Source organism: Neodiprion pinetum, chromosome 4, assembly GCF_021155775.2.
Source record: "Neodiprion pinetum isolate iyNeoPine1 chromosome 4, iyNeoPine1.2, whole genome shotgun sequence".
Lineage (NCBI taxonomy): Eukaryota > Metazoa > Arthropoda > Insecta > Hymenoptera > Diprionidae > Neodiprion > Neodiprion pinetum.
This window is the reverse complement of record NC_060235.2, coordinates 16,629,957-16,655,450: the sequence shown is the minus strand read 5'-3', so window position 1 is coordinate 16,655,450 and position 25,494 is coordinate 16,629,957. Positions and strand designations below refer to the sequence as shown.

Sequence of the window (25,494 nt, the reverse complement as noted above, 5' to 3'; positions counted from 1 at the left end):
AGACTTCTGACAGGCTCGCTGCCCTCGCTGACCGCGCGCAAGCTCGTCAGGTAACTACTAGCGCCACTAGTGGTGGAAATTGGCGGCAGAATCGAGAGACATTATGCGAACCACTTTTAGCAGCGTGTGTCAGGGGGCTGAGCAAAACCATAACCTCTCACGTATTAAAAATGGCATCCACTACGCATCGGTGACTCTGCCTACCATGCTAGTAATAATTTTACGAAGTTGGCTACGTCTGTAAACTAGACGTGTTGCAATTGTCAAATACGTCCTTTCAAGAGAACCTCTCAGTATATCTGTATACTCAACGCATAATTTCGTTCGTTTTATACAAATTTGATCTCATAACTTTTCGTTTACATGAATACGAAAATCTCTGAGAAATTTGAAAATGATTATAAGAAGACAAATTTCAATTTACGAAAAATATGTTGAAGCATTTTTATATTACCTCGCGCGGTATGATATCTCGCGCAATATCGTCGTCAAAATCATCTCTTGTGATATACCTACTCACAGAAATGGGGAGAGTAAGAGTAGAGGAGTGAAAAAAAGAAATGTGGAAAAAGACAAGAATTAGAAAAGAGCCAGAGAGACGGAAAGCTGAATCTTCAAGTACATAATAGCGATGGTGTGTTGTATAGTATACATCTGTTATACATAGGTATTCGAGTTTTGTACAACCATTCGAGAATTCAACGAGTTCCTCTGTTCACAAGAAATAAATAAAGAATGAAAGAAAGAAAGGAAAAGAATTTGGCATTTGGACACTTGATCGGTGGATTAGCGGGCGTCTAAGGATAGAGAAAGAGAGAAAAAAAACGGACAAGAAAACAAGCCATCGACAATGTGAAAGGGAATGGAAGAAAGAGTTTTTTCTTGACTCCACGTACGGTATAATAAGTGAAAAGTGAGCCGGCGTTCGATGGGCGCGGTATCGCTTGTATTGGAAAAGAAAAATAAGGAGAATAATAAGTTTTGGGGGGGAGGATAAAGAGCGAAGTGAAGAAAGAACGAGAAAAGGTGAGCAAAAAATAAAGAAAGAAAGCAACTAAAACTACTGAAGAGTACAAAAAATATATAATTGAAAAATGGGTTAGCCTTAATACCTACACTGCAGAGAAAAGAAGAATCTGCCTTCTGTGAAAAGTGCAAGATGTATTAAAATGGTATTAACACGTGTTGATTAAGAGGACCCTACAGGATTACTGCGAGAGGTGGGGAGTAGATGATAAGCGATAAAATTTTCCGCGCTGCTCAAAATATATCTAGAAACGAAGAAATGCGAGAAAGAGAGATACATAGACAGCCATAAAGGCTTTATTATGCCTTAGCCTAACAGGGCCTCGAGGCAAATATCCAGTATACAAAGTGAATTACATAATTTAACTTATTGTTGGAAAAAAGAGAAAAATTTGTCGTGCGCGAGTAACACAAGACGGCTGGACTTACAAATAGGTAGCATATGAGTATCATTAAGATACATTAGAATAAAATAATTAAAGTAAAAATAAGACTAAAGGTAGCATAGGAAGAAGAAACTAACATTATTGACATTTGAGATAATCCCTCGTGACGAAAGCGTTGTCAGTAATATCCGCATGTAGCCAAGTTTCCGTAATAGAAATAATATGGACAAACTTGCTAAAGAGAGCGAAAGAGAGAGATAGAGATAGAGTAGATACATATGATAGCTATGGGAAATATCCCCTAGGGCAGTGCAAGGCAGTGAATACGAAAAATAATATGAAGAAACAAAAACAATACTTAATGTTGTTACAAAGGGTAAAATCACCCAGCTTCCCCCTCTTTCTAATGATCTAGTAGTCATCAAAGATAAAAGGCATGTAAGACCTCTTATCTGTTATGAAATGAATAAGGTGGCTGCGTCAACCAGCATTATTGTAAAAACAATTTTGTTACTAATATCAATAATTGCTAATTACGAGGCAAGGCATGAGTGTACATAAAAAAAGGAAAGATAGATCTCAGAGAGGGACAGACAGAGAGATTTATTGATTGATTGAGTGTAGTTAGTAGCCCAGGTTTGAACAAAATACCGGGGAGAGAGAGAGAGGGTGGGCGGGGGAGAGTGGGAGGGAGGGAGGGAGGGAGGGAGCGAGAGAGAGAGAGAGAGAGATATGCGATCATCAAAGAGAATCCATTAAATTGAACTTGAGTCGTCGGCAGTTTTTCACCCGCTGACCAGCCGTTGCAAATCTCCGATGGCTCTATTTATATATCCATCTATGTATAGGTATAATATGCGTGGGTAGATTTACTTTTTTCCGATTTCTCCGAACTCTGGGAATAAGAAGGCGAAACAAGGGGACGAAGCAGGGGCGAGCTATGCAACAGGGTATAATCTCGAGTATAATATTGGCGGAAACCCTTTCGTCCACCCTTTTCAAAGGACATGATCTTTTATATCGCGGAATAATAATTTCCACTTTCATTTCGCAAACTGATTCGAAAATCGTATATATATATATATATACCGGGTCAACTGTTATTTCGTAGAAATTTTACGCGAAAAATTTTGTGTGGGGGGGGATAAATCCGTCTGCATTTATACAATTGAGGGTGCATTTGACGAGAGGAATAAAGAAAGGTTTAGACTGGGGAAACAAAAATAAAGACACAACCACCGTTTCTCTCTGATTAAAGGAGTAAAGTTGCGGCCGCCCTGCTGAACAAGCACCTTCAAATAAACGGGATTTCAGCCGGACTGACCTCCCTGCCAACTGTTGGACAATCATCACCCGAACCTGCGCCGGAAGATCCACCGATAGCGAGTAGCAGCAAAATGAAAAGGGAACGAAAGGCTGCGAGGACTCTCGGCATTATAATGTCGGCATTTTTGGCCTGCTGGCTTCCATTTTTTCTTTGGTAAGTCATTAATATACGTTAATTATACAACTTTTTTTATTCCTCACTATTTTGTGGTAAAAAGTAAAAAAAAAAAAAACAAATTGGGCATTCTATGTCAAATCGACCTGGGTGTGACCCTTAACCTCTCCGATTTGCCTCGTGGTTTTTTATATGATTGTTTTGACTCCGAAAGCACTAATTTTTTTCGAACTTTTACCAAATCGATTTGAATTAGCTACAATATTTGAAAACAACCATATTGATCAACAAAATTTAATAATATCAAATAATTCTGAAAAATCATGTATCAGACATAACAATTTTTGAGATTTGAGGTGGAGTGGGTCAGCGATTCCATCATATTTTGTCGATTTTTTTTCGATAGCAAGATTTTTAAAAATGAAATGGGTTACTTTACTATATGGTTGGTTACTTAAAAGTGTTCATATGCAACACTGGATTTTTGAGGGTCAAGCCCAGATCGATTTAGCATGAAATGCCTCATATACGAAATGAAAAATAGTACAGCTTATTTAGAAAATCCATTTAGTTATTATCTGTAGCCTGACGATCAAGATTGGGAGAAAAAAATAACTCAAGAAAGACAAAATTAAGTCGAACGGGTGAGAACAATCACGTCGTAAAGATGAAAGCAACGTTCATTTCGATTGATTTTGGCGAGAAAAAAACCCAGAAGGCTCAGTCAAACTGGCATTAAATCATCGATTTCTCCCCTGCGCTATACGTACCCATATGACGATTATGACAAAACGTTGCTTTCGAATTTTTTTATGTGATCCCCAGAGTTGCGATGAAGTACGTGGATTTGATGAACCTAAATTCTTCTTCTTTAAAATCGTTTACCCCTTGTCCCTCCACCGCTTGAATGGGACAATTTAAAAGTAATCTAGAGGGTTGACTTACAGTAGGATGCTTGCAGCGCACGGTGTGTCGCATGGATGTTGGTATTCAATTTGAGAAGGGTCTCGATGGAAGGGAGGGAGAGGGATGAAGCTTATAGTGCCACTTGTCGTGCGTATATACCTAGAACGCATGTATGTACCTACATAAAGAAACTATCGGGACCTCTATTATCCCCGGCGAACCTTTTCACCCTGCATCTCTCGCTTTCCCGCCATCGTATCCCTTATACAGCATCTCAGAAATCGAGATTACAGAGCCTCGTGAATGATAAATCTAGTTATATTATTATATAACATGTCATATACATACCACGGATAATTCAGGCAGAGGCTGCACGATATTCGCCATGCAGAGGGTAAAGTCTAGAGTACTTTACGATTATGTTCGACGGAATTATGTACGAAGGAGTCCCCGCTTTTCCGTATATCGTACCTTCGACTCACCCTCTTCACCCTCTTCGCCTTTTCTGTTCTTTATGTCATCTCGATTTTTCTCATCTTTTGTGTTCTTTTTTTTTTTACACACTCCATGACTACGGCACTTATACCGTCTTGTTACAACTGTTTTCGTGGAATCAATTCCAGAGAATACTTTCTATCAGTGAAGTTTCTTCAGCTCTAGCTGTCTTTACCGTAATTCCATCAAATCGTAATACAAGAATTCTCTCATATTGGAATTCTTCCGAAATCATGATCATTCAATGAACTTGAAATAAGTTTAACGAAATAAACTCCGATTCAACTCTCCTTCCATTATGCGATGCATGCGTCTAACCTACCGGATATTCTGATAAACCAAATGACTATTGCATACAAGAGTGTTTCAGAAAAAAATAATTTCTAATTTTAAAACATGAATTTACATCGTAAGGAAGACCCACATTTGTAATATGAAATCTTCAGATAGTGTTCGGGAAGTGTATCTGATGACTTTTTCAATACTAATTCAATCTCATAAAATAGTTATAGTTCAATATGAACTTTTAATTTAAGAATATGTAAGATTCCCGTTCGATATATTGTCAGGTTACGGATCGTGATCTTTGGATTAAATATAAATTTCAAGGATGAAATAATAATTGAAGTGGTACATATATTGCTTCATAAATTGAAAAAAAAAAAAAAACGTAAGACGAAAAGTGAAAAATGAAATGAAAACGATCTTCCACATAACATAGAACGCTCATCTTTCCCCAGAATATTTCTTTTAACCTAAACAAACTTTTTTAGGGGGGCGGCTACTTTGGAAAATCGCCAATTATTGTCATCTGAAACACTCTCATATGTACCTGGTATATTCAAAATTAGGAAAAACGCAATAAATAATGTAGGTATGGATACAAACGACAAGTGCAGGAATATTCTAAGCAGCACAGGTGACACGGTTCGTATTACACACTCCATAATATAGGTATATACGTAACAACGCGAACGAGTTTGATAATTATTATAATGAGGGTGAGAAATAGAAGGAAAAAATGTTCTACCACGAGTGCACAGAAGCGACGATAAGTACGTCTATAATATAGGTAGAAATATAAACGCGATAACAAACCCTGCGTCATAACCTTGCAGGTCTATCTACATATGCAGGAGTGTCATCGTGACCCCGCATGACCTGGTTTATAGATATTTCAAATTAGTATAATGGCTCTCAAACAGTACAACAGCCACCATCTGGTTTCCTTCCATTGTGTAGTCGATCATGGAAAGGGGAAATCACCTATTCCGTTCCAATTCCTCGAGATCTCAACGAATTATGTACGTACTCCATCCATAAATAGTAGTTCCTAACTGTTATACTCACAATGAAGTGGATGAATCAATTTCAAAGGTTCTTATTTCATGCTCTCTCATAACTCTCTTTTCACATGTATAGCTCGTTAGGAAAAGGGCATGCGAAATACAGCCTATCGTCTTAAAGACACTGAAGCCGAATTAAGCAGGTATTCATTTTACAAGTCGGTGCGAATCCGTTGGGGACTTCTATAGCATTTGAAATTCATCGTCGCAAATACCGAAAGTTCTTCTGGACAGGACCTGTTCGACAATTGCAACTTGTCTAATTTATGAGCGTAGCCAATTTCGTAAAAATGTTACCAGTATGGCAGGCGGAGCGCCTAAATTATAATAAAACTCGAAGTATCACCTCATGGCTCAGAAAGAGACAGCACTTCACCTTCGACTGAACTCTCTCACCTGAAACCCCACCACCGCAGTGATATTTTCAGTTGTATCATAGTTCAGTGGGCAGAGTACGGTGGTATACACAAGTGTGGAAACTGCCGTGGTGGGGGTGAGTTTCTTATTGAAGCTCAAAAGTTTCAGATATTGGCCGCTAAAGTTAGAGCGCTGCAATCTGGTAGTAGTCGACCGTAAATAAACCCTTGTAATCTCAGATCACGCTCCAAGTAGCGTCAAAGATTGCTCTAGTCATTATAAATTATCGTCCTGCAAATCGCAGCGCGCAGTAGTCAAAAACACCGCGGAGTTCCTCAGTGCCAAATTGTGTAATAAATCGACCTGGCTCTGTTAAAAACAGTTTTCGTAATTTCATTTGTTTTGTACGTTTCCATTATAAAATGTAAAACTAACTTCAGAGACAAATGCTGTTCTGATTTATTATAGAGTTTACGAACATTTTTGAACCCCGATCGATAATATATACTTTGAATTTCAAGGTTATATTCAATTTTTACTTACTTTATTCTAGACAGATAATATATTCACTTATTGAATTTATTAACGAACAACATTGGGGAACTACTATACATTGAAAAAATCAATATTATACAGGTTAGATGCAATGTTTACCACCTACTACCTACTACTAGATTGCAGCGCCTCACCACTCGTGGTAGATTTCCGAAACACACCCCGCCTCAGTAAGAGACTTACCCCTACCACTGTAGTTTCCGGGCCTGTGTATACGACCGTGAGGTAGAGTGACTGATGCGTAGTAGATCGCAGCGGCGCCGTGACCATAGCTTATAACATAGATTGTGCGCTATTAAGAGCCGCTTGAAGCCGACGGGTCACAGGTCTGGAAACTCGCTCAAAATTTCAGTGGTGGGGGTGTCCTCTTATTGAAGCACCGGCGATTTTGCCTAGTGACCACGAGTGTCACTGCTATCGAAGGATTCAGGCTGTGTGCGAGAGACGGAAACAGATTTCAAAACCACGGACGGTCTACAACCTGTTTTCATCTCTCTCGCACAGCTTGAATTCCTCTATCGCAGTGACACTCGTGGACACTAGAAGAAACAGCAGGTGCTTCAATAAGAGGACATACCCCGTCCACCAGAGTTCTCAGACCTGTATCTAAGACCGTCGGCGAGAGCAGCCCCCTGACACTCACCACTGCTCGTATACTAAAAAATTGTACGCGTTTTGTCCCCGTTTTTTAGTTCCTCTTTAGTGTCCCCGTTTTTTAGACTTCTGACATGCTCGGCTGCCCTCGCTGACCGCGCGCAAGCTTGTCAGACAACTACTAGCGCCACTAGTGGTGGAAATTGGCGGCAAAATCGAGGGACATTTTGCGAACTACTTTTAGCAGCGTGTGTCAGGGGGCTGGGCGAGAGTTTATGGTTGACAGTCAGTTGTCAGCTAGTCAATTCTAGGGAATTTGTTTTTCTTAGCGAAGGTTTGCTTCACAGGCTGCGAGCACACATGTCAGCAAATCAAAATTAAGCAAGTTAGATCGCGCACGCTACGAGCAGGTCCTTTCAAGAAAAACTCTCGGTATATGTATATCCGAGGACGGATTATAGTGGTTGTGTTACCCGGAGGCGGCTGTGTGCGGCAAAGTAACAGTTTTAATGGACTGCCTACTCCATTTTTGTAGATAGAGAGGACGAAGAGCGGGGCGAGTAACGAGTTGAAATATCAATTAAAGACTTGCGGCGAGACTCGTTCGCGCATTAACTGCACAGACTGCTGCTAGCTAAATGGAAAGAGAGCTGCTAGGGGACGAGTGTAAGAAGGGGTCGCTGAGAGGACTGGATATTAGGGAATTTATAACTCAAATTTAATAACCAGATAAATGTTTAATTTAACCGGTGCGCACATTTTTTCCCCTCCTAGATTTACTTGTATATAATACATATAATTTTCACGTTGCGTCAAATTCATGTAACTTGGGGTCAAAGAATGCAAAAAAAAAATAAAAATAGGAAGCGATACAAAATTCGGAAACTTCGAAAAGAGCTGAAAACCTGATGGATAAGAATGTTCAAAATTGCCAGAGTGAAAAAACTTGGTATAACGTATACCTACCTACACAGTTACCTCTTTCTTTGGTTAGTTTTCGCTATTTCGTATTTTTTCATTTTTCTTCTTCTTCAGTTTCTCACATTTACGTTTTCTTATCGATTTGCACATTTTACTTTTTTTACACTTACTTTCTCTACCTCTGGGTCGTTTTTTTATTTTTTATTCTTCGTCTCGGTCTTTTCTTTTACCTTTGTATATATAAGTACATATATACATATATATGTATGAAGCTGAGGAGGATACGCTCGCGGCGAGAGAGAAATCGAAGAAGGATTTTAACTGTCACGTACGAACGGTATAGCAATCTATCAAAAAATACCGTCCACCCTCGTCGAAAATTAAAAAAAAAAAGAAAAAACAAACGAAAAAAGGAAGAGGCGATTTGAGGAAACGAAAGATATAACAAAAATAGAGAGGACAAATACAATGCTTTCAACTTTGCGCCCCTGTACCCAATAAATTTATACCCATATGTGTACCGTAACAGAGGAAAGCGTCTTTAGAAGCCCGCACTGCATACCGGGGATAAATAACCCCGCTGCAAGTTTTTTGTAAAACCACGATGCCAAAAAAAACCGCTAAAAAAAAGAAAAACAAATTCCGTACCCGTACGAATCGAAAAGTTGAAATTATTACGTGTTATCTACCCCTCCGCCCCTCATAATTGCGTGTAAGGGTATGTGTTTTTGTTGGTGTTATTTTGCAGGTACGTGATAACGGCCCTCTGCGACACATGCCAAAGTGGCAATATTGTTGTGGCTGCGGTGTTCTGGGTCGGTTACTTCAACAGCGCCCTGAACCCGTTGATCTACGCGTATTTCAACCGCGAGTTCAGGGCAGCGTTCAGAAAAACGTTGGAGAGTTGCTGCTCGGCATTCAGTCCCGTAAAAGATATCGGCAATAGAAATCGGAAGCAGGATTTGGTTCACAGCAACGCGTCCTCCGAACTCCATGTGAACAACCAATTGAGAACAAGCGAACTCACCAACGTTCACATTGAGGCTTGCATATAATTATATTTACAATATAGGTATGTAAAAATCGGAATACGTTATTCAATTTTAATTTTACGAATCCGTTTTCCTTTGTTCACTGCTCTTATTCTGTAATCTAATCGACTTATATCGATTTATTTGTTATAAATTACACACAGCTAATTTAACGCAAAATAAATTCGCTTGAATTTATGCAATTCAGGGTGCAGTTCAACAGATCCCGTGCCTGCATTTCGGCAACTGAGATTACACATTACCGATCGCTATTTGCCTCGATTCCGACACGATTGGCGTACTCCTTACAAATTTCTTCAATCGTGGTCCATGAGACAAATGCCGATCGATGATATGTACCCTCAGTTATCGAAGAGTAGGCGCACATCACCAAGATGTACCCTGAATTACATAAACGCAGGCGTATCTGAATCTGTCCGAGTGATGACAAAAAAACGAATACATAGGTATAGAAACAAAGGTAGGAGGTGAGAAGTAAATAGAACCCAATCATCGATATTATAAACATCACTGGACTCTATACTAAGTGGTGCCGATTAGAATCCCAAAAAATCGACAGTCGCGCTGCAATACCCAGAGTTAAACTAACGGGTCACGTGGGTGATAGCCTATCAGAAACAGATTTAGTCACATGGTACAGCGTGGGGAAAGTTTAAATGCATGCGCCCCGTGAACAAAATTACGATGTTGTTCTCTTTTTCATCATATACTTACTTGAAGAAATGCACTGACGAATGTATTTTTTCTATTTTCTTACAAAACCAACAAAACTCCGTTTCTGCAGGAACGTTTATATGCTGTCAGTTCTTGTGAGCCACGTGATACGTTAGGTCCATTTAGGCTATTGAATCGGTGGTGTCGATTTCGTCTGCTTCTAATTGATTCAGGCGGAGGAGAACGATAGTCAGCCATCCAGCAGTGATAAACATGCAGAAACGAATTAAATAATCGGAAGGTGAGTGAATTTTATTATAATATAGGATACATGAATCAGAAATATGTTATTCGCGATGCAGTAGTTTTACTGTAGAGTCGAGCCGTATGTATAAAATACAACCTTGTACACAATGGTGTACACACAAAGAATAAGGGGGTAAGGCGGCTTTGACGTTTCGCCTTTTGGGTCGGCGGCGGCGGATTGTTAACACAAGGATGTGCCGCGTGGGCTGAAATATAACGAACAAAGGATCCGTACTATACGTAACCGTACATCGAGTATACTTCACGTGGGTCGCGTTTTACGCCAAGCTAACCCAACACCCCAACCCCCGACTCTCCTAACCAGTGTGTACAAATTACGTATTACAAGTACATATATATTGTATATACCTATATTAAATATCATACACGAGTATAATAACTCTGTGGACATTGTGACAGCAACATTGCGGAATGAAATTGTGAATGATGAAACAACGATACTTGATAAAATACCCTATACCTAATATGATATGAGAACGAGACGGAACGAGATGACGAAAAAAAAAAAGAATGAAAATGAACGAACGTGGTCAAAAACTAGATTTGCATATTCAGACGAGCATGAAAATACATTCAATCTGGAAATCACTTTATTGCAATCCCTTTCCCTTACGATTATAATCGATTATACCTTTGGGCTTTTAGATAGGATATCAGTTCTCAAATTCAGAAATCTGCAGGCTGGTAAGAAAATATATACTTTGAAATGTAATTTCGAATCCGACCAAAGAACTAGCCGAATTTTTACCAATATATGGTCATACCTTTGTGCATAATTAGCAATAGGAAATTAATTTGAATAGAACGGTATTCAATTTTATCCCGGATCTATGTATTAATATTATCATTATTATTGTTGTTGTTGTTATTGTTAATGTTAGTATTTCCGGTATAGTCAGGATATAAAGGATAATATTTAGCAAAATTGGATTTGAGAAGGGATTCATGAAAAAAAAAGGGAAATCACAGTCTGTACCACCACGCCAATTCGAGTTGCGTTACCTAGCAATCATTTTGTACATATACACATTAGATATTATATTGATAATACTAGTCTTCGTAATGTTGAGAAAACAGAAATAGTTTTAAAAAAATGCAATACTGCGTAGTGACATAATAATATAATTATAAATACGAAAGTAAAGAAATCAATACCGCTATAGCATGATTCGGTCAATTTTATCTTGGCATTATTGTGTATAATATTTTTGATGAAATATCTCAATTTCGCTTATATCTCTTATCTGTGCAGGCGCAGTGTAAAAACGTCGCCTAGTCTGAAGTATTATCTCTGCCAAGGTATTTGAAATTGAACTGAAGATAATCGACCACAGTTTGTGCCGCAATAATTGATATTAATATACTATAGTCATTTGAACTCGCGCCAATTAACATGTATAATGTTACATGTATTTATCAAAAATCGAACCACGACTGCGCACAATATTAATATTATTGATAGTTAGCGAAGAGCTGAATATCCGATTTCATTATATTATACCGGTGTGTGAGAAAAAATATCATATAATTTACGAAAAAAGACAAAAAAATTAAAATTTCTCTGCATCGCGTACGACGATATAGGTATAATGCATACATATATAAGAATGTCGGTGCATGCACATAGATGTATACGTAATATTCAAATACTCCGAAAATGTGTTTTACATAATAAAAATATATTAATAATAATAATAATAATAATAATATTGTAGCTGATTGACCATTTTTTGTATTCATATCCATACATGGTATATATGTATAATATACAATACGATATATGGTATATAATATAGAAAATATTCATACATTATGCCATATACATATGTATATGAATACACAATTGAACTATAAACATTGTGCAGAACAATCACTAACGTTAAGACTACAAACATACATCATCAGTTTAAAAAAAAAAGAGAGAAATATATGTAAAAAATTTTTTTAAATCAACCCAAAAGGTAAAATAAAAAAAACACGGTATCTATACAATATATATTATAAATGTGGGGAAATTTTACAAGGTGATTTATCGCAATTGTGTTTCTTTCTTTATTTTTATCACGCGAAAAATTTACAATAGATGGAAAAGTAAAGTTTGCAAATTTAGCCTTTTCCCTCCATGGAAGAAGAAAATCCAAAAATTAAGAAATATACGTGATACCGTAAATTTGTAACGCTAAACTCGCGACGAATATTCGTGATAATTTATTAATAATACATATTATTACACACCGTGTTGTACGGAAAATTCTTGGTATATGTGCAATAGTAAATGAATATACTGATCGGATCACCCTGCATGCATATGCGCACATATACATATAGGTATAAGTAAATCGATCGTAATAAAAATAAAATATACGTATAGTAACGTAAATGAATGAAAGAAACGATGAAAAATTAGTCAAGAGTAAAAATGTTGTGATTAATGATAATTATTATCATTTTTATCGACGCATATTATCATTAATAATTACCGTGTATTATATTATAATTAACGACCGAAAGAAACATTGAGTATTATTACATGACAATAGAGTGATTTATTTTATACATTATAGCGAGAGATCATAGTAAATATATGTATTATATTAGAATGCGAAGACAGAAAAAAATTTTAATCAGTAATGAAAGCAAATAATAATCTATACCTATGCGTATAAAATGATTATGGACATACATATATATACATGTTTACATGCAAACATGCGTAATGATTCGATATTATTTTCAAACGAGGAAAAATAAAAAAGGATTGAATATACAACAAAAGATATAATATAAAATAAACATGTAGCGCGATAAATCATGCGTATGAGTGCATGTTGATTTATTGAATGTACAATAGTGCAATATATATCTGTACGATTTATGTATATTATATATGAGGTATTCCATGCCAACTGAGAGGACATTTTCCCTGACCCCCGCCAATTTGCTTCATTATTTTTTATATGATTCTACAACCTAAAAAAAGCACTCAACACTTTTTTCATATTTTTCATCACAACCATTCTTTTTTAAAACATGTTACAAACCCTTTTATGGTCCTAAAAAAAAACGCCATTTTTAATTTTTTTATAAAAATTCACATAATTTCTGGGTCCCAAAACAAACATTTTGAGCCATAGTTCAGAGTGGAGAATTGATTTTTTGTATTTTTTAAATATTTTTTTAGAGGAATAATTTTTCTTATTTTGTATGTATTTTTGAGGACCATAAAAGGGTTTGTAACAGTTTTTCAAAAAGAATGGTTGAGATGAAAAATCTGAAAAAAATGGTGAGTGCTTTTTTTAGGTTATAGAATCATATAAAAAATAATGAAGCAAATTGGCGGGGGTCAGGGAAAATGTCCTCCCAGTTGGCGTGGAATACCTCATATACACATAGTAATATAACTATACAATACATATTTGATGTAATAAAGGTATAAATGTATAATTATATACTCACAAGAGTAATAATTACGTATTGCGTATTAAAAATTGATTATATTAAACATTACGCGATACGATGTATTTGAATATAAGGGCGTGTATATATGCGTATACATATAATACATGTATTGAATGAAAACTGAATAAAATTATTTTGAGAAAATTGACACTCCGTTTTGAAAAATGTATAATGTGATCAAAAGTAAACTCTCGTTTATTTTTCCTATCTCTTTCCCTCTTTTTCTTCCATTATACATATATTTTCATTTTGTTCGGTACGTCGTATTTTTTCAACTCTTTATTGTCAACTTCCATTTGTTATTTTGTTTATTTTGGAGGCAAATCGCGAAACATTCTCTTCACATGTACACATATTGTACTTGATGCTTCCGCGCGAGGAAACGGAATAAAATCGAATGAAATATAATATGGGTACGTAAAAGGTTAGAAAAGGGAAATACAATTTTTAGGCTTTCAAACTGGGCCAAGAGGTTCAAAGGCATATACATACATATACATATATACACACGGGCACATTATGCATCTATTATACATACACACAACAGCATCTTCCAGGGCTGAAATAAAAATGCAGGATTGATAACGCGGCTTACAGGAGAATGTAAACCTACTATAAAAAAACGTTCTCTCTCTCTCTCTTTCTTTTGACAAAAGAAATTTTCAAGCCGACGAAGTACGTATAGGTATATAAAAAGTTGCAAGATGTACGATCAGCTGAACTGTATACCTATTATAAACCTATGTATAGAAATTTTTTGTCTCTTTCTTTCTCTCCCTCCATGTACTTTATTTATATGTATATACACCTATATATAATCCAAGCTGACGCACACTTTGAATTTTAAAACGACTTTGATATCCACGAACCGCTCGCGGCTTGCCTCGGGCATAAAAGCCAGATGACTAGCTTTTGAGTAGAGAATACAATCGTGCAGATTCTTAGCGAGAGATAAGGAGGGATTGCTTGTCAGTATAACCAGTTTTTTTTGGAGGGTTTTTGTCGTACCGTAATATTTCAATGAATAATCTTACAATCAAGTTTTGTAGAATCGAATGATTCCTGTTCTGATAAAAACAGAAAAAACATTCCAGACAATATATCTCTAAAATTGTGTAACTATCATTTCACATATTCAACGGGTCCAAATGAAAAAGAGCTAACTTACCGGGCTCGTGGTAAAAGTAGGTTCATAATATAAATTATTATCATTGGAATCTGATATAGGGTTCCAGAACCAAACGGCCAATTAAGCTCAAAATCAGACATTTTTTTTTCCGAATCGCACATCTCTGAAAAATTTTCGCCTTTTTTAATAATCCTCTTGAAAAAAAATTCCCAAAAATTGACCGAAAATTTTGTATTCACTCAAAATATTCTTCATTCGAGAAAAATTCTTTGCCGAAAAATCTTGGTCCTTCATAAAATTGCAAAGCAAAGATGTTTCGGTAAAAAAATTGTTTTCTAAAAAGTTGGGTCAATTTTTGAAAAAACTTCTTTTTTGAGGATTGTTTATTTATTTATTTATTTATTGCGGTTAAACAGAAAGAAAATTCCCTAGATAAAGAAAACGTACACTTGGGGACAATGAATCTGAGACAGCTAATTTTTTTCACTAGACAGTTATGTTGGCAACACAGAGAGACCTACAATGCCATAGTCGGCCGAGCGCGAAACAAATTCAATCTTAATAAACATAACATAACCCGTGAGCGTCGAATCTAACCTTATAATACGTGTCAATCTAACAAGTCATTATCCCCGCGGTATTTTAAGGTTAAATTCGACGGTCATGGATTATGTTATGTTTATTGAGATTGAGTTTGCTTCGCGCTCGGCCGACTATGGCGCTGTAGGTTTCTCCGTGTTGCCAACATAACTGTCTACTGTAAAAAACTAGCCGTCTCAGATTCATTGTCCCCGAGTGTATTTATTTAATAAGACGCTAACATACAAAAAAAGGATAAGAAAAAAGCCAAGATATCAAACATGTTTGAATGAGATTCTGAATACATTAGTGATTGAGTAATAGCTCGTTTATTGTAAAAATCAAGCCATTCATGATTATTATTACATAATAACGACATGCGATGCACTGGTAATCGAAAATCAGAATTAGAGTTAACATAAAAGTAATAGTATTGTTTCTCAAAGTACGGCTATATACTGTAACGCTAAATTCTGTTACCCTCAGATGAGGACTTACTGTTGACACTTTGGCGCGATTCTCCACTTATTCAGAACATTAAACTATAACAAAATCAATTATGTTGGACGCCAGACGCGTTAGCGTCGATTTTCAAACAATAATACGAATCAACAAAAATAACATGAAACCGTACGAAAAATAATTAGAGAACATGTTGTATGGCTGGCTAGGCTCAGGTACTCACCCGAACTGGTAGAGTGGTGGTATTCAAGGCAACTAACGATAATTATAGAATTAAAGAAAATAATGAAATAAAGAATAAACTCAAGTCAGGAAAAATGAACAGGTCAATCGATCATATATTGTCGAGAAGGTTACAGGGTTGAGACAAGCAAATGAAATGGTATCGACAGCGGTAGTTAATAAAGTAAGCAATAATTGTTCACAAACATTTCGGTAGAATAGAATTAAACGGTAGCTTTGAAACGAGAGACGGTAGTTAACAGAGAAAAAAGAGCGTAGGTCGGGAGAAGCGATATAATGCAAGAATTTACTTAAAACTACACGTCACTGGGCGACGTGATCTTACCCAAGTTGCAACTGACGCTACGAAACTTATAATTCTGTTAATTAAAAACGAGAGTGAGAACTTTATAGCAATCGGTAGAAAACAAAGTAACGATAGCTCGGTAGATAATACGACGAATTCACCATAGATTCTAACCAGTACGAAAGATTGACATTCATTAACAATTTACAAAATCGGCATCACACGATGCAACCAAGAAACGATAAATACAATATTAATGACCGAAATCATGCAGTCACACGGCGGCTTACCGCAACTCTAAGCCGTGGACCATGATTCACACAAAGTCGATAAATACCATAAGAAAAGAATAGCTCGGTAGATAATACGACGAATTCACCATAGATTCTAACCAGTACGAAAGATTGACATTCATTAACAATTTACAAAATCGGCATCACACGATGCAACCAAGAAACGATAAATACAATATTAATGACCGAAATCATGCAGTCACACGGCGGCTTACCGCAACTCTAAGCCGTGGACCATGATTCACACAAAGTCGATAAATACCATAAGAAAAGAATAGAAATTATGAGCAACTTCGTAACGATACAATACAAAGGCAAAATCCTTACCTTATTACATGATCTCAGGCACACAACACTGAGTTTAATTTAAATAAAACTTAAAGAAAAACGGGAGAAAACTAGAAATACGGCAGGAAATTTACAGAAATAAGGATGAAGCTAACGGTAGTGCAACGATAGAGGGTGTGGAGAAACGGTAGATAAGGTAACGAAAGAATGAGAGGAAAAGGATCGGTAGCTTAAAACGGGAGAATAATCGAGAGAATATGGATAACTCTGAGTTTTCGCTCGGTGGGTCAAGCGTAGAATAGACGGAGGTCGGAGTTCGGCTCGCCGATCTCGCCGTTGTCGTGAGGTGATTCTTCTTCCCTTTGATTGTTTGGTTGACCCCCACCGCAAATAGGCCATCCCCCTGTGGCGAATATCGGTTACGGTGTGGTCACGCGTTTTCGAAGATTACCGCTAGATGTGGCGTAATGTTCTGCTCGTGATTTCGTCATTGACACCAACTCGTACGATTTAATAGCTGATTCAGTTTACTGTCCAGGTTGCCTATCATCGGGGACTTCTTTGACAGAGGCATACACAGGGTGCCTCTCGGTCAAAGTTACCGAGTGGAGAGTGACGTCTCATTGTTCACTTCCACCGGCTTTTGTACAGGCAGTAGCCGGCTGCCTATACTCGAGATCATGCAGTCACACGGTAGGCTAAACCGTGGACCGTGACCCACACGATTAGTCCTTGCCGACAGGAAGGCTGCGTCGATCCTCGGAACGATGGCTTTATCAATCTGCTATCAGTCCCTCGGTGGTCGGGATCGTTGTCGTCCAAGTACCTTATTAGCGTGCGCCGAAGCGCGAAATAAAGAATTTACAAAGAAAGAATTAGTTAAAAGTAGTTATTGCCTATTTTGTATCGAGTTCGGTTGGAGTACCCCGCTGAGGACACGTAAACTAGAAATAATAACGGTTGTGTACCCTTGTGACGGGCGACTCTGAAACGCCACGTTACAATACAAAAAAATTTAACTTAGAAAGTAGTTCGGGGCAGTCAACAAGATTATGGATAAGAGTTTGAAACCTAAAATCGAATTGTGTCTATCGAAAGCTGAACGTAAAGATGGCTTGGGGTTGAAGCGATAAAGATATAGTCAAGGTCACTATAGTGCATTGCACGACCAATTTTGAAAAAGACGAATCTAAAAAACAGATGATTTACTTCAAGTCAAGTTTCGTGAGCAAAATATTAATATTCAGCCTCCATAAATTTGAACAGTACACCAAATTCGGATAGCAACAAAGAAAAATAGAAGAGTCTGAATGCTTTGATATTCCTGAAGATTTTTTGATAACCATTTGATAAAGTTCAGTTTCTTAGTAGTTTTGGAAATGATATAATCTGCGTGTTTTTTGAAAAAAAGTTTGCAATCAAAATAGACACCTAAATCTTTGATTTCCGTGACTTGTTCAAGATATAGATCAGCAATCATGAGGGAGTGGGTCCCCGGCCTGTGGCCACGTGCCTGAGGCCCGAGCTACGGGAGCGTGAGGGAGGGAGACGCGAGCGGCAGTCGGACCGCGGGCCTCGGATCGTAAAGACGTTACCACCCGTGAGATACTGAATGCTATATGTATACATAACGAATTTCGTGAATTTGTCATTTTCATAACCAACCGTTAAATAAACCGAAATATATTCTAAACACACCCATGACATCCATGAATCCTACAATCATATAGACACTTTGATCATAGTTAATGATTTTCTTACCGAAAGTAATACAGAAGCACTTGTTAACTTTGCAGGAAAAACCGTTACAAGTATACTAATCAATCGTAGACTTAAAGTCGTATTGGAAAAGAATTCTGTCACTCGGACTTTTAATCACCTTCAACAACTTGACAGCATCCGCAAATAATAATAGAAAACAGTAATGAATCACAGAGCATAGGTCAGTAATGTAAGTCGAAAAAAGGGTGGGGCTAGATGAGTGCCTCGACCAACACCAGATGTGACTAGAATTGGACTAGATATACAATTATTGACTTTAACGAACGTATCAAGTTTTCTCAATAGCAGGTCAATATTGACAGTATCAAACCCAGTGGAAAGGTCCAAGTAGATAGTATCAACTGTATAGCAAAGTTAAATATAATCATTAAAGTAATCGAGGCCGACAGATGAATCCGTTTGAGTTGATCTGCTTCCAAGAAAGCCATGTTGCTGCGATGTCGAGTATTTGCGTAAGTAAGGTGTAATCACTTCTTAAACAACAGAGTGATGAAACATTGTTTCCAGCTGTCAGGAAAGGACTCAATTTCTACTGATTTATCAAAGGCATTCGTTAAAACAGGGGGCGAAGAAGTTCTTAACAAGCAAAGGGTGGATATTATCCGCATCCGGCACTGATTTAACGTTGATGTTTACAATAACTTTGTAAATTTCAACTTCCTTGGAGGTAGTTAGACTAAAACCATCATTAAAGTTAAAGTTCTTATCTATCGGCAAAGTTAACTTCCTTCGAGGATAGATCATTACGCGTGTAAACACTGCTAAACTTTTTAGCAAATAACTCAAGAATGCCATTTAAATTATCTACATTGTCACTATTGTACCACATGGTACTGAGAATATGTAATTTTTCACATATGTAAAAAAGTTATAAGAGTCTTCTACTGAATTAATATAAATGGGTTCATCACGTTTGCTTGGTTTCTTACAGCGAGTTCTTTCATTTTTAAGCAATACGTAGTAGCAATCAGACTTAAACATTTTATACAGTCTATAAATCTTTTTCTTATTGTTAATTGCAGACTTGAGTTCACCAGAGAATCACTGAGGGAAGTGAATGGGTGAGATGCAGATTTTCGATACAAGTTTGTGCATGATGTCCAAAATAAATCTATTTAAATCACTAACAAAACTATTCAAAGCTGATTCGTCAGCGTTATCAGGTAATGAGACATTGAAATTCATTAAATCATTCATAATGGCGCAATAATCTGCATTTTTAAAACCGAAGATGATGTCATGTAAGTCCATTTTCATATTAGAAAAAACAGGAAATGCAAGTTCAAGGGCTGAATGGAATTCAACACAATCAGATATATAACCTAGTGGATTATAACAATCTATGTTAAAAATGTTGGAAAAAAGTAGATTACAAATATTCCCCTTGAACTCCCAACACCATTAAGTTGTCTCAAGCTGTAGACTGAACAAAAGTTGAAAGCAGATAATCTTGAGCATATGATGTTCGTTACCTTTGAGTAACCACTTAAAACCCGGAATGTTAAAATCACCAACCAATAAAATGTTTACGGATCCAATGCCAGATGCAAAATTAGAGGGGCAATTAGAGTGCTAACAATGTAGTTCAGAATATAATCGGATAAGTCAAGAGCTATGTGCGATACACAGAGTAGCAAAAATTCATTAGAATACACCTTCGGTAGTATACTTTCGTACGAGTTATCTGTAAGTGGAATATTGATGTAGTTCAGATCCCTGTCAGTTGCAACCACGCTTTTTAGTGCTAGTGAGGATTGACCTGTCACACCCACACGGAGAGAAAAATCTGAGAAAAATTACCCTGCTGTTACTATAATCGTGATGTAAAAGACACCTAATGCAGTTTTTACTGTGCTGCATCAGAAAAATGCGTCGTCACATTTAAAACTTTGTGCTGCCGAAATACATAGTTTCTAAGCAAGGTAGTAATTTTTTTCATAAAAACACATAATTTTTGTAACATGCATCAATAAAAACTGCATTAGGTGTCTTTTACATCACGATTAGTAACAGCAGAGTAATTTTTCTCAGATTTTTCTCTCTGTGTAGCAATATTAAATTCGTCCAAACCAAGTTCACGACTGCTGAAGTTATCATCATCCTATGTCTCAGTTAGCACTATAATGTCGTAGTGATCTAAAATATTAACTCTTAATCGAAAATCGGATAATCTTCGACGTGAACTAGCTACGCTTTATTGTATTCATGATCGTGCTCGAAACTACTCTGATCAAAGCCAGCATCTTTACGAGATGGTTTCTTTTTAACAATGAAAAGAACTCATCGTCAGTTTCCATCCGATGTAGAGAGATGGCCACCATTGGCAACTCTGGATTTGATCTTCTCCCTCAATTTTTTGTAGAATTCAGATTGTTTGGTTGTGAGATCACCTTCCATTCAAAGATTACCATGTGCTATGGATTTTTTATTAAAAAATATCGAATCAACGTAATCTCTATTTTTGGAAGAAACTTTTAGTGGCCGAGTTTTCCTAGGTTGTACGCTACCCAGTCTCTTGACAGAAATATCATCGATATTGAATGGAGTAACCAGCCGGCTGTCGATAAACTCGGGAAACTCATATGCGATTATTTTTTTTTCATGCCAAATTCTTTCATTAACTTCGCTTGTAACCTCCTCGTTCATTGCCTCGAGATTATCTTCAATCACGCCAATCCTTTCTTCAACACTATCGATCGATCCTTTCACCAATAAGAGCGACATTGTTGGCTACCGACTCAAGTTTCTTGACTACATGAGTATCGAGCAATTTCCACAAGGGAGCCATAGAACCGTCAAGCTGAGCACCAATATCTACTAATGACTGAGCTCATTTGCTGTTCTTGGCAGCGATATAACTACCTTTAGAGCAGCACACATATCTCTATCTAGTGCCAGGCTTATTCAATGACACCCGTTTAGCACAACTCTTATGGAAATATGCTTCACATGCTGTACATTACGATCCAATGCTGATATCAAGATTCCCATCTTTGTTTTTTTGCTGGAGAACCAATGATTATTCGCCATCAGGACCGGATTAAAGGGGCACGATGCCTCAGGCTAAAGTACCAAAAAAGGCCGAATATCAGTCTTGCAAGATGGTCGAATAGGTTAAATTTAAAAAGCGGTGAAAGAAAATTAAATTGACTGAGGCTGAGAAAAACATCTGTATTATAATATTTCTCTTATGAAATTATCTTTTACGTTTCTTGAATTCCAAAGTTTGTCTTCCCAGCTTGAAGCCTGTGTAGTCTGAATTTGTGTTAATCGAGCTATGGTTTGAGTAAACGTTCTGTTTCTACACGTACACATTTGGATAAAATATCGCGAACGGCTGACTTTTTCTCAAGTCGATTACGTTATCAATGCAGACTCACAATCAGCCTGCAGTTAATCCGGCCGACCGGTATGGGCTGAATCTGCATTGCCAAGGTAATCGACTAGGAAAAAAGATAGTCGTTCACGATATTTTCTCCACATCTGTACAAAGTTCTCGAACTTCATGCAGTAAATTATTCGGAATCGGATGTACCCGAATTTTTTTAAAATCTAGGTACTGTTTCGAAAAATGTGATTCTGAAATTTGAAGGGCTGTAAATTTCGAGGGTCTAAGGCTATAGCTTTCTATAGCCTTACGGTTAATCCGGGCCTGTCACGGATCCGCCATAGTTGGAAATTTGAGGGGTCACGCGCATAGACCACTTCCTAAGTTTGATGCTACATCGAGCACTTGTTAAGATTAACCCTTGGATCCAACACTATCTGTACGAAACAAATAACCTACACAAGGGTTACTCGCATCCCAGAACTTCAAATCAACGCTGCAAAAGGACTGTTCGTCGTAAAAGGGTTTTTTCTCACTCGAAAGCTAAAAGACTGAATAATAGAACAGTATATGCAAGAAAAACCTAATATGAATTTTTCACCGTGAAAAATTCGATTGGATAAAGTAAGAAAAATGATTTTCGCAGGCCGTACGAATTATGTGGCGTTAGGGTACCCATGTATAGGGTCCTACGGTTAAGAGGCCTAACCAGCCCCAATTCACAGAACTAATATATCCCTTGTGGTATGCAATCACAGGAACCAATTGTGTTATGGTTAACAAACCAAAAGTATCACTAGATCAATTAATCAGATAAGAGAATTATTATACGAGTGACACAGGCACCCAGCTGCCTATGGCAGCCATTTTTATACCCTCGAGGATTAATAAAACAGGCCGAAATTGTTCAGAGATGATTGATTAGGAAGAAACAAATGTCTTTGAATTTTGATTTTGAACTAACGTGGTCGTATGGTCCCGGATTTCTCTGTATCGGGTTCCAATGACTATAATTCATGCTGTGAACCTACATTCCGATTTTCTATCGAGCCAGGAAAATTGGCTCTTTTCTAACCAGCTCGGCAAGTTGGCTCGTTTTTATTGGGACCCATCGATATTTGGCATGAAGGAAAAAATCTAGTTCATATTCTTATACTTCAACTATCGGTTTATCACAGGTAGACGGTACATTATATACGTATATGTATAATATATACCTATACATTATTTCCCCCTGTAACGAGATTCAATTTTCGCGTCCTACCCACGGAAAATTTGAATCTTCGAATCATTTTCTACCGAATTTAATTCACTCGTAACGCTCGAGTTCCTCTTTCGCCCCGTCCGCAAATTATTATATACAGTTAACACAATTATAAGTTCAAATTATATACTCGTTATCGCACCTTACATTATATACACTTCGTACATACTGTATATATACAAGTATACAAAAAGCGCGCGCGCACACACACACACACACACACAGAGATTATCACATTTCGAGCTTCGTACAGCCTGGGCCGCAGCGAACTTTTCATATACCTACATAACTCTCATCAGAATTTCACCGATACCCTTATAAATCTGAATAATTCGAAGGGAAATATTAAAACTTTTTGTCGATATTACTTTTGTTTCTTTCTTTCATATCCAGCGATCAAGAAACAGGTATTGTTATAATTATTTTTATTATTAATATTACATTTCGAAAAGACTGAATGTACGTACTATAGGCATCACCAAAATGCAGCGAAGTTTGAGAGTCCAAGACATTACATTACATGGAATCCGCGCGTCGCTAAATATTCAGAAGAGAACGTCGCACGGTTTTGCTTCCGATTTGAAATTGTTAAAGAAAAAATTTCATTTCCTCGAGCTGGCGGGAAAAACCTGCAGCAGCAGCAACATGGAAAAGAGTGGGTGGGGAATCAAATCTACGTGGCAAGCATTTTACAGGCGACCAACTCGGTCTACCCTTCGACCCTCGTATATCTCATCTTATACCTATACTATCTAAAGGAACATGCAACCACTTTCTTGGAGAATATGACAAATTAAGAGAGAAAGAATGAAAGTAGAAAGTAAAAATTTAATTTATCCCTTTCGTGCATACAATTTTCCTTACATGCGATTCACTTGAAATATTGCATATATAGGCTTTTCGGGTCACTGATTTCGAATCTGAACTCGATTCAAAATGGCGGATCCAATAAGGTGAACGGAAGTACGAAAAAAGCCTTAGAATTAGCTAATAATGCATGTACCAGATATTTTGAGGTTGGTGATCCCAAAATTCGTCATCAACTATTTGTAAGCGTGAAAATAGTATATTATGTAAGAAAGGAATAAAGTAAGGGAAATAAATAAAGTGCAATATCATCTCTAGGGTATAATATGTTACTGTCGTCCCGCTTTTCAGGTCAAAAAAGTTAACATTATGGTTGAGTCAGGAATAATGAATATTTTGTAATTATTTTGCAAAGCAAATGAACGTGAATCAATAATTTACGCACTCGCCTGCGCTCGGTGACTGAAGAATCGTAAGATTTCTCGGCTGTTTTTCTCGGAAATAAAAGATTATTCCACCGAACCACTTTAACCTTGTACACAGGGGAGGTCTCTCAACAAAATATATAATAATCGACCAAATTCGTTTGTATTCCGGTCTGATAGTCTACTTGCAAGAGGTCCACGGTGCTTCGGTTAAATCCAACGATATTTAAATTTTTCAACGCCAGTTTGGGTTGTACTTTCGAGTTCAGAAATATAATGATAAAATCGTGATCAGCGATCTCGAAAACCCAGATACATCCATTTTTAGCTAATACTAAGGCTTTTTTCGAATTTTTGTCCGCGTAAATCTTAAATTCCGGAAATCTGATCGTGAATTGGTGATCAGCGACCTCAAAAACCCTCGCATACCCATTTTCATAATAATTGGACGGGTAGAAAAAAAGAAATAGTGAGGATAAGGAGGTGGTAAGTATACCACTATGCATGAGAGGGTTAATCCTTTTTTCCCATTGAATTTCAATTCTTCTTTGAAATAACGAGAGAAAATCAATGCTATAAGTACAACGATTAGTACTTTTCCAATTCGAACAGGCCTTTATACACAGCGTATTGATTGATTTGAATATAATCTCAGCTTCTCCGATATACATATGTATAAGTGTATAATTGAATTGATTTCAAACCAATTGAATCTATTTGTATAATTTATATACTACGTTCTCCCCGATGAGACATACATATTTACAATCGAAGTACGACTGAATATTTAATCTACAGAAAAAAAAATAATGGTAATATAAGAGGAAGAGTAAGCAAAAAGGTATTTTGTACTCCTGATTACAATTAAATATGAATCAGGGAACCGTTGCTACGTTTTATCTCTCGTTTTACTTACCGTCAACGGTGTCAATCAAGTTGTATAAATAATTGCCACCGGTCATATATCAATCGAATTAGATCGCCCATTCAACCGCAACCGGGTGATCACGAATGCGTCACAAGTTGCATACGAATAGCTACAAAGTGATCAAAGTGATGCAGCATGGCGATGACGCGTGTACTACATGA

The 25,494-nt window shown here is 37.1% G+C and overlaps 1 protein-coding gene across 6 annotated transcripts in view; it reads left to right on the top strand.

Moving 5' to 3' along the window:
* Window positions 1-25,494, top strand: part of LOC124216278 (octopamine receptor beta-1R) — a 66,400-nt gene that overhangs the window by 36,449 nt on the left and 4,457 nt on the right. For 2 of the 6 annotated variants that reach the window (XM_046620600.2, XM_046620602.2), the window contains exons 3-4: window positions 2,671-2,892; window positions 8,776-11,763. In XM_046620600.2, coding sequence (XP_046476556.1) covers window positions 2,671-2,892; window positions 8,776-9,082 — 529 coding nt within the window. In that variant the 3' untranslated portion in view covers window positions 9,083-11,763. Of the gene's footprint in view, window positions 1-2,670; window positions 2,893-8,775; window positions 11,764-18,261; window positions 18,304-25,494 lie in introns of those variants that run through there. The other 4 variants (XR_006882566.2, XM_046620604.2, XM_046620601.2 and 1 more) reach the window with 4 other exon arrangements.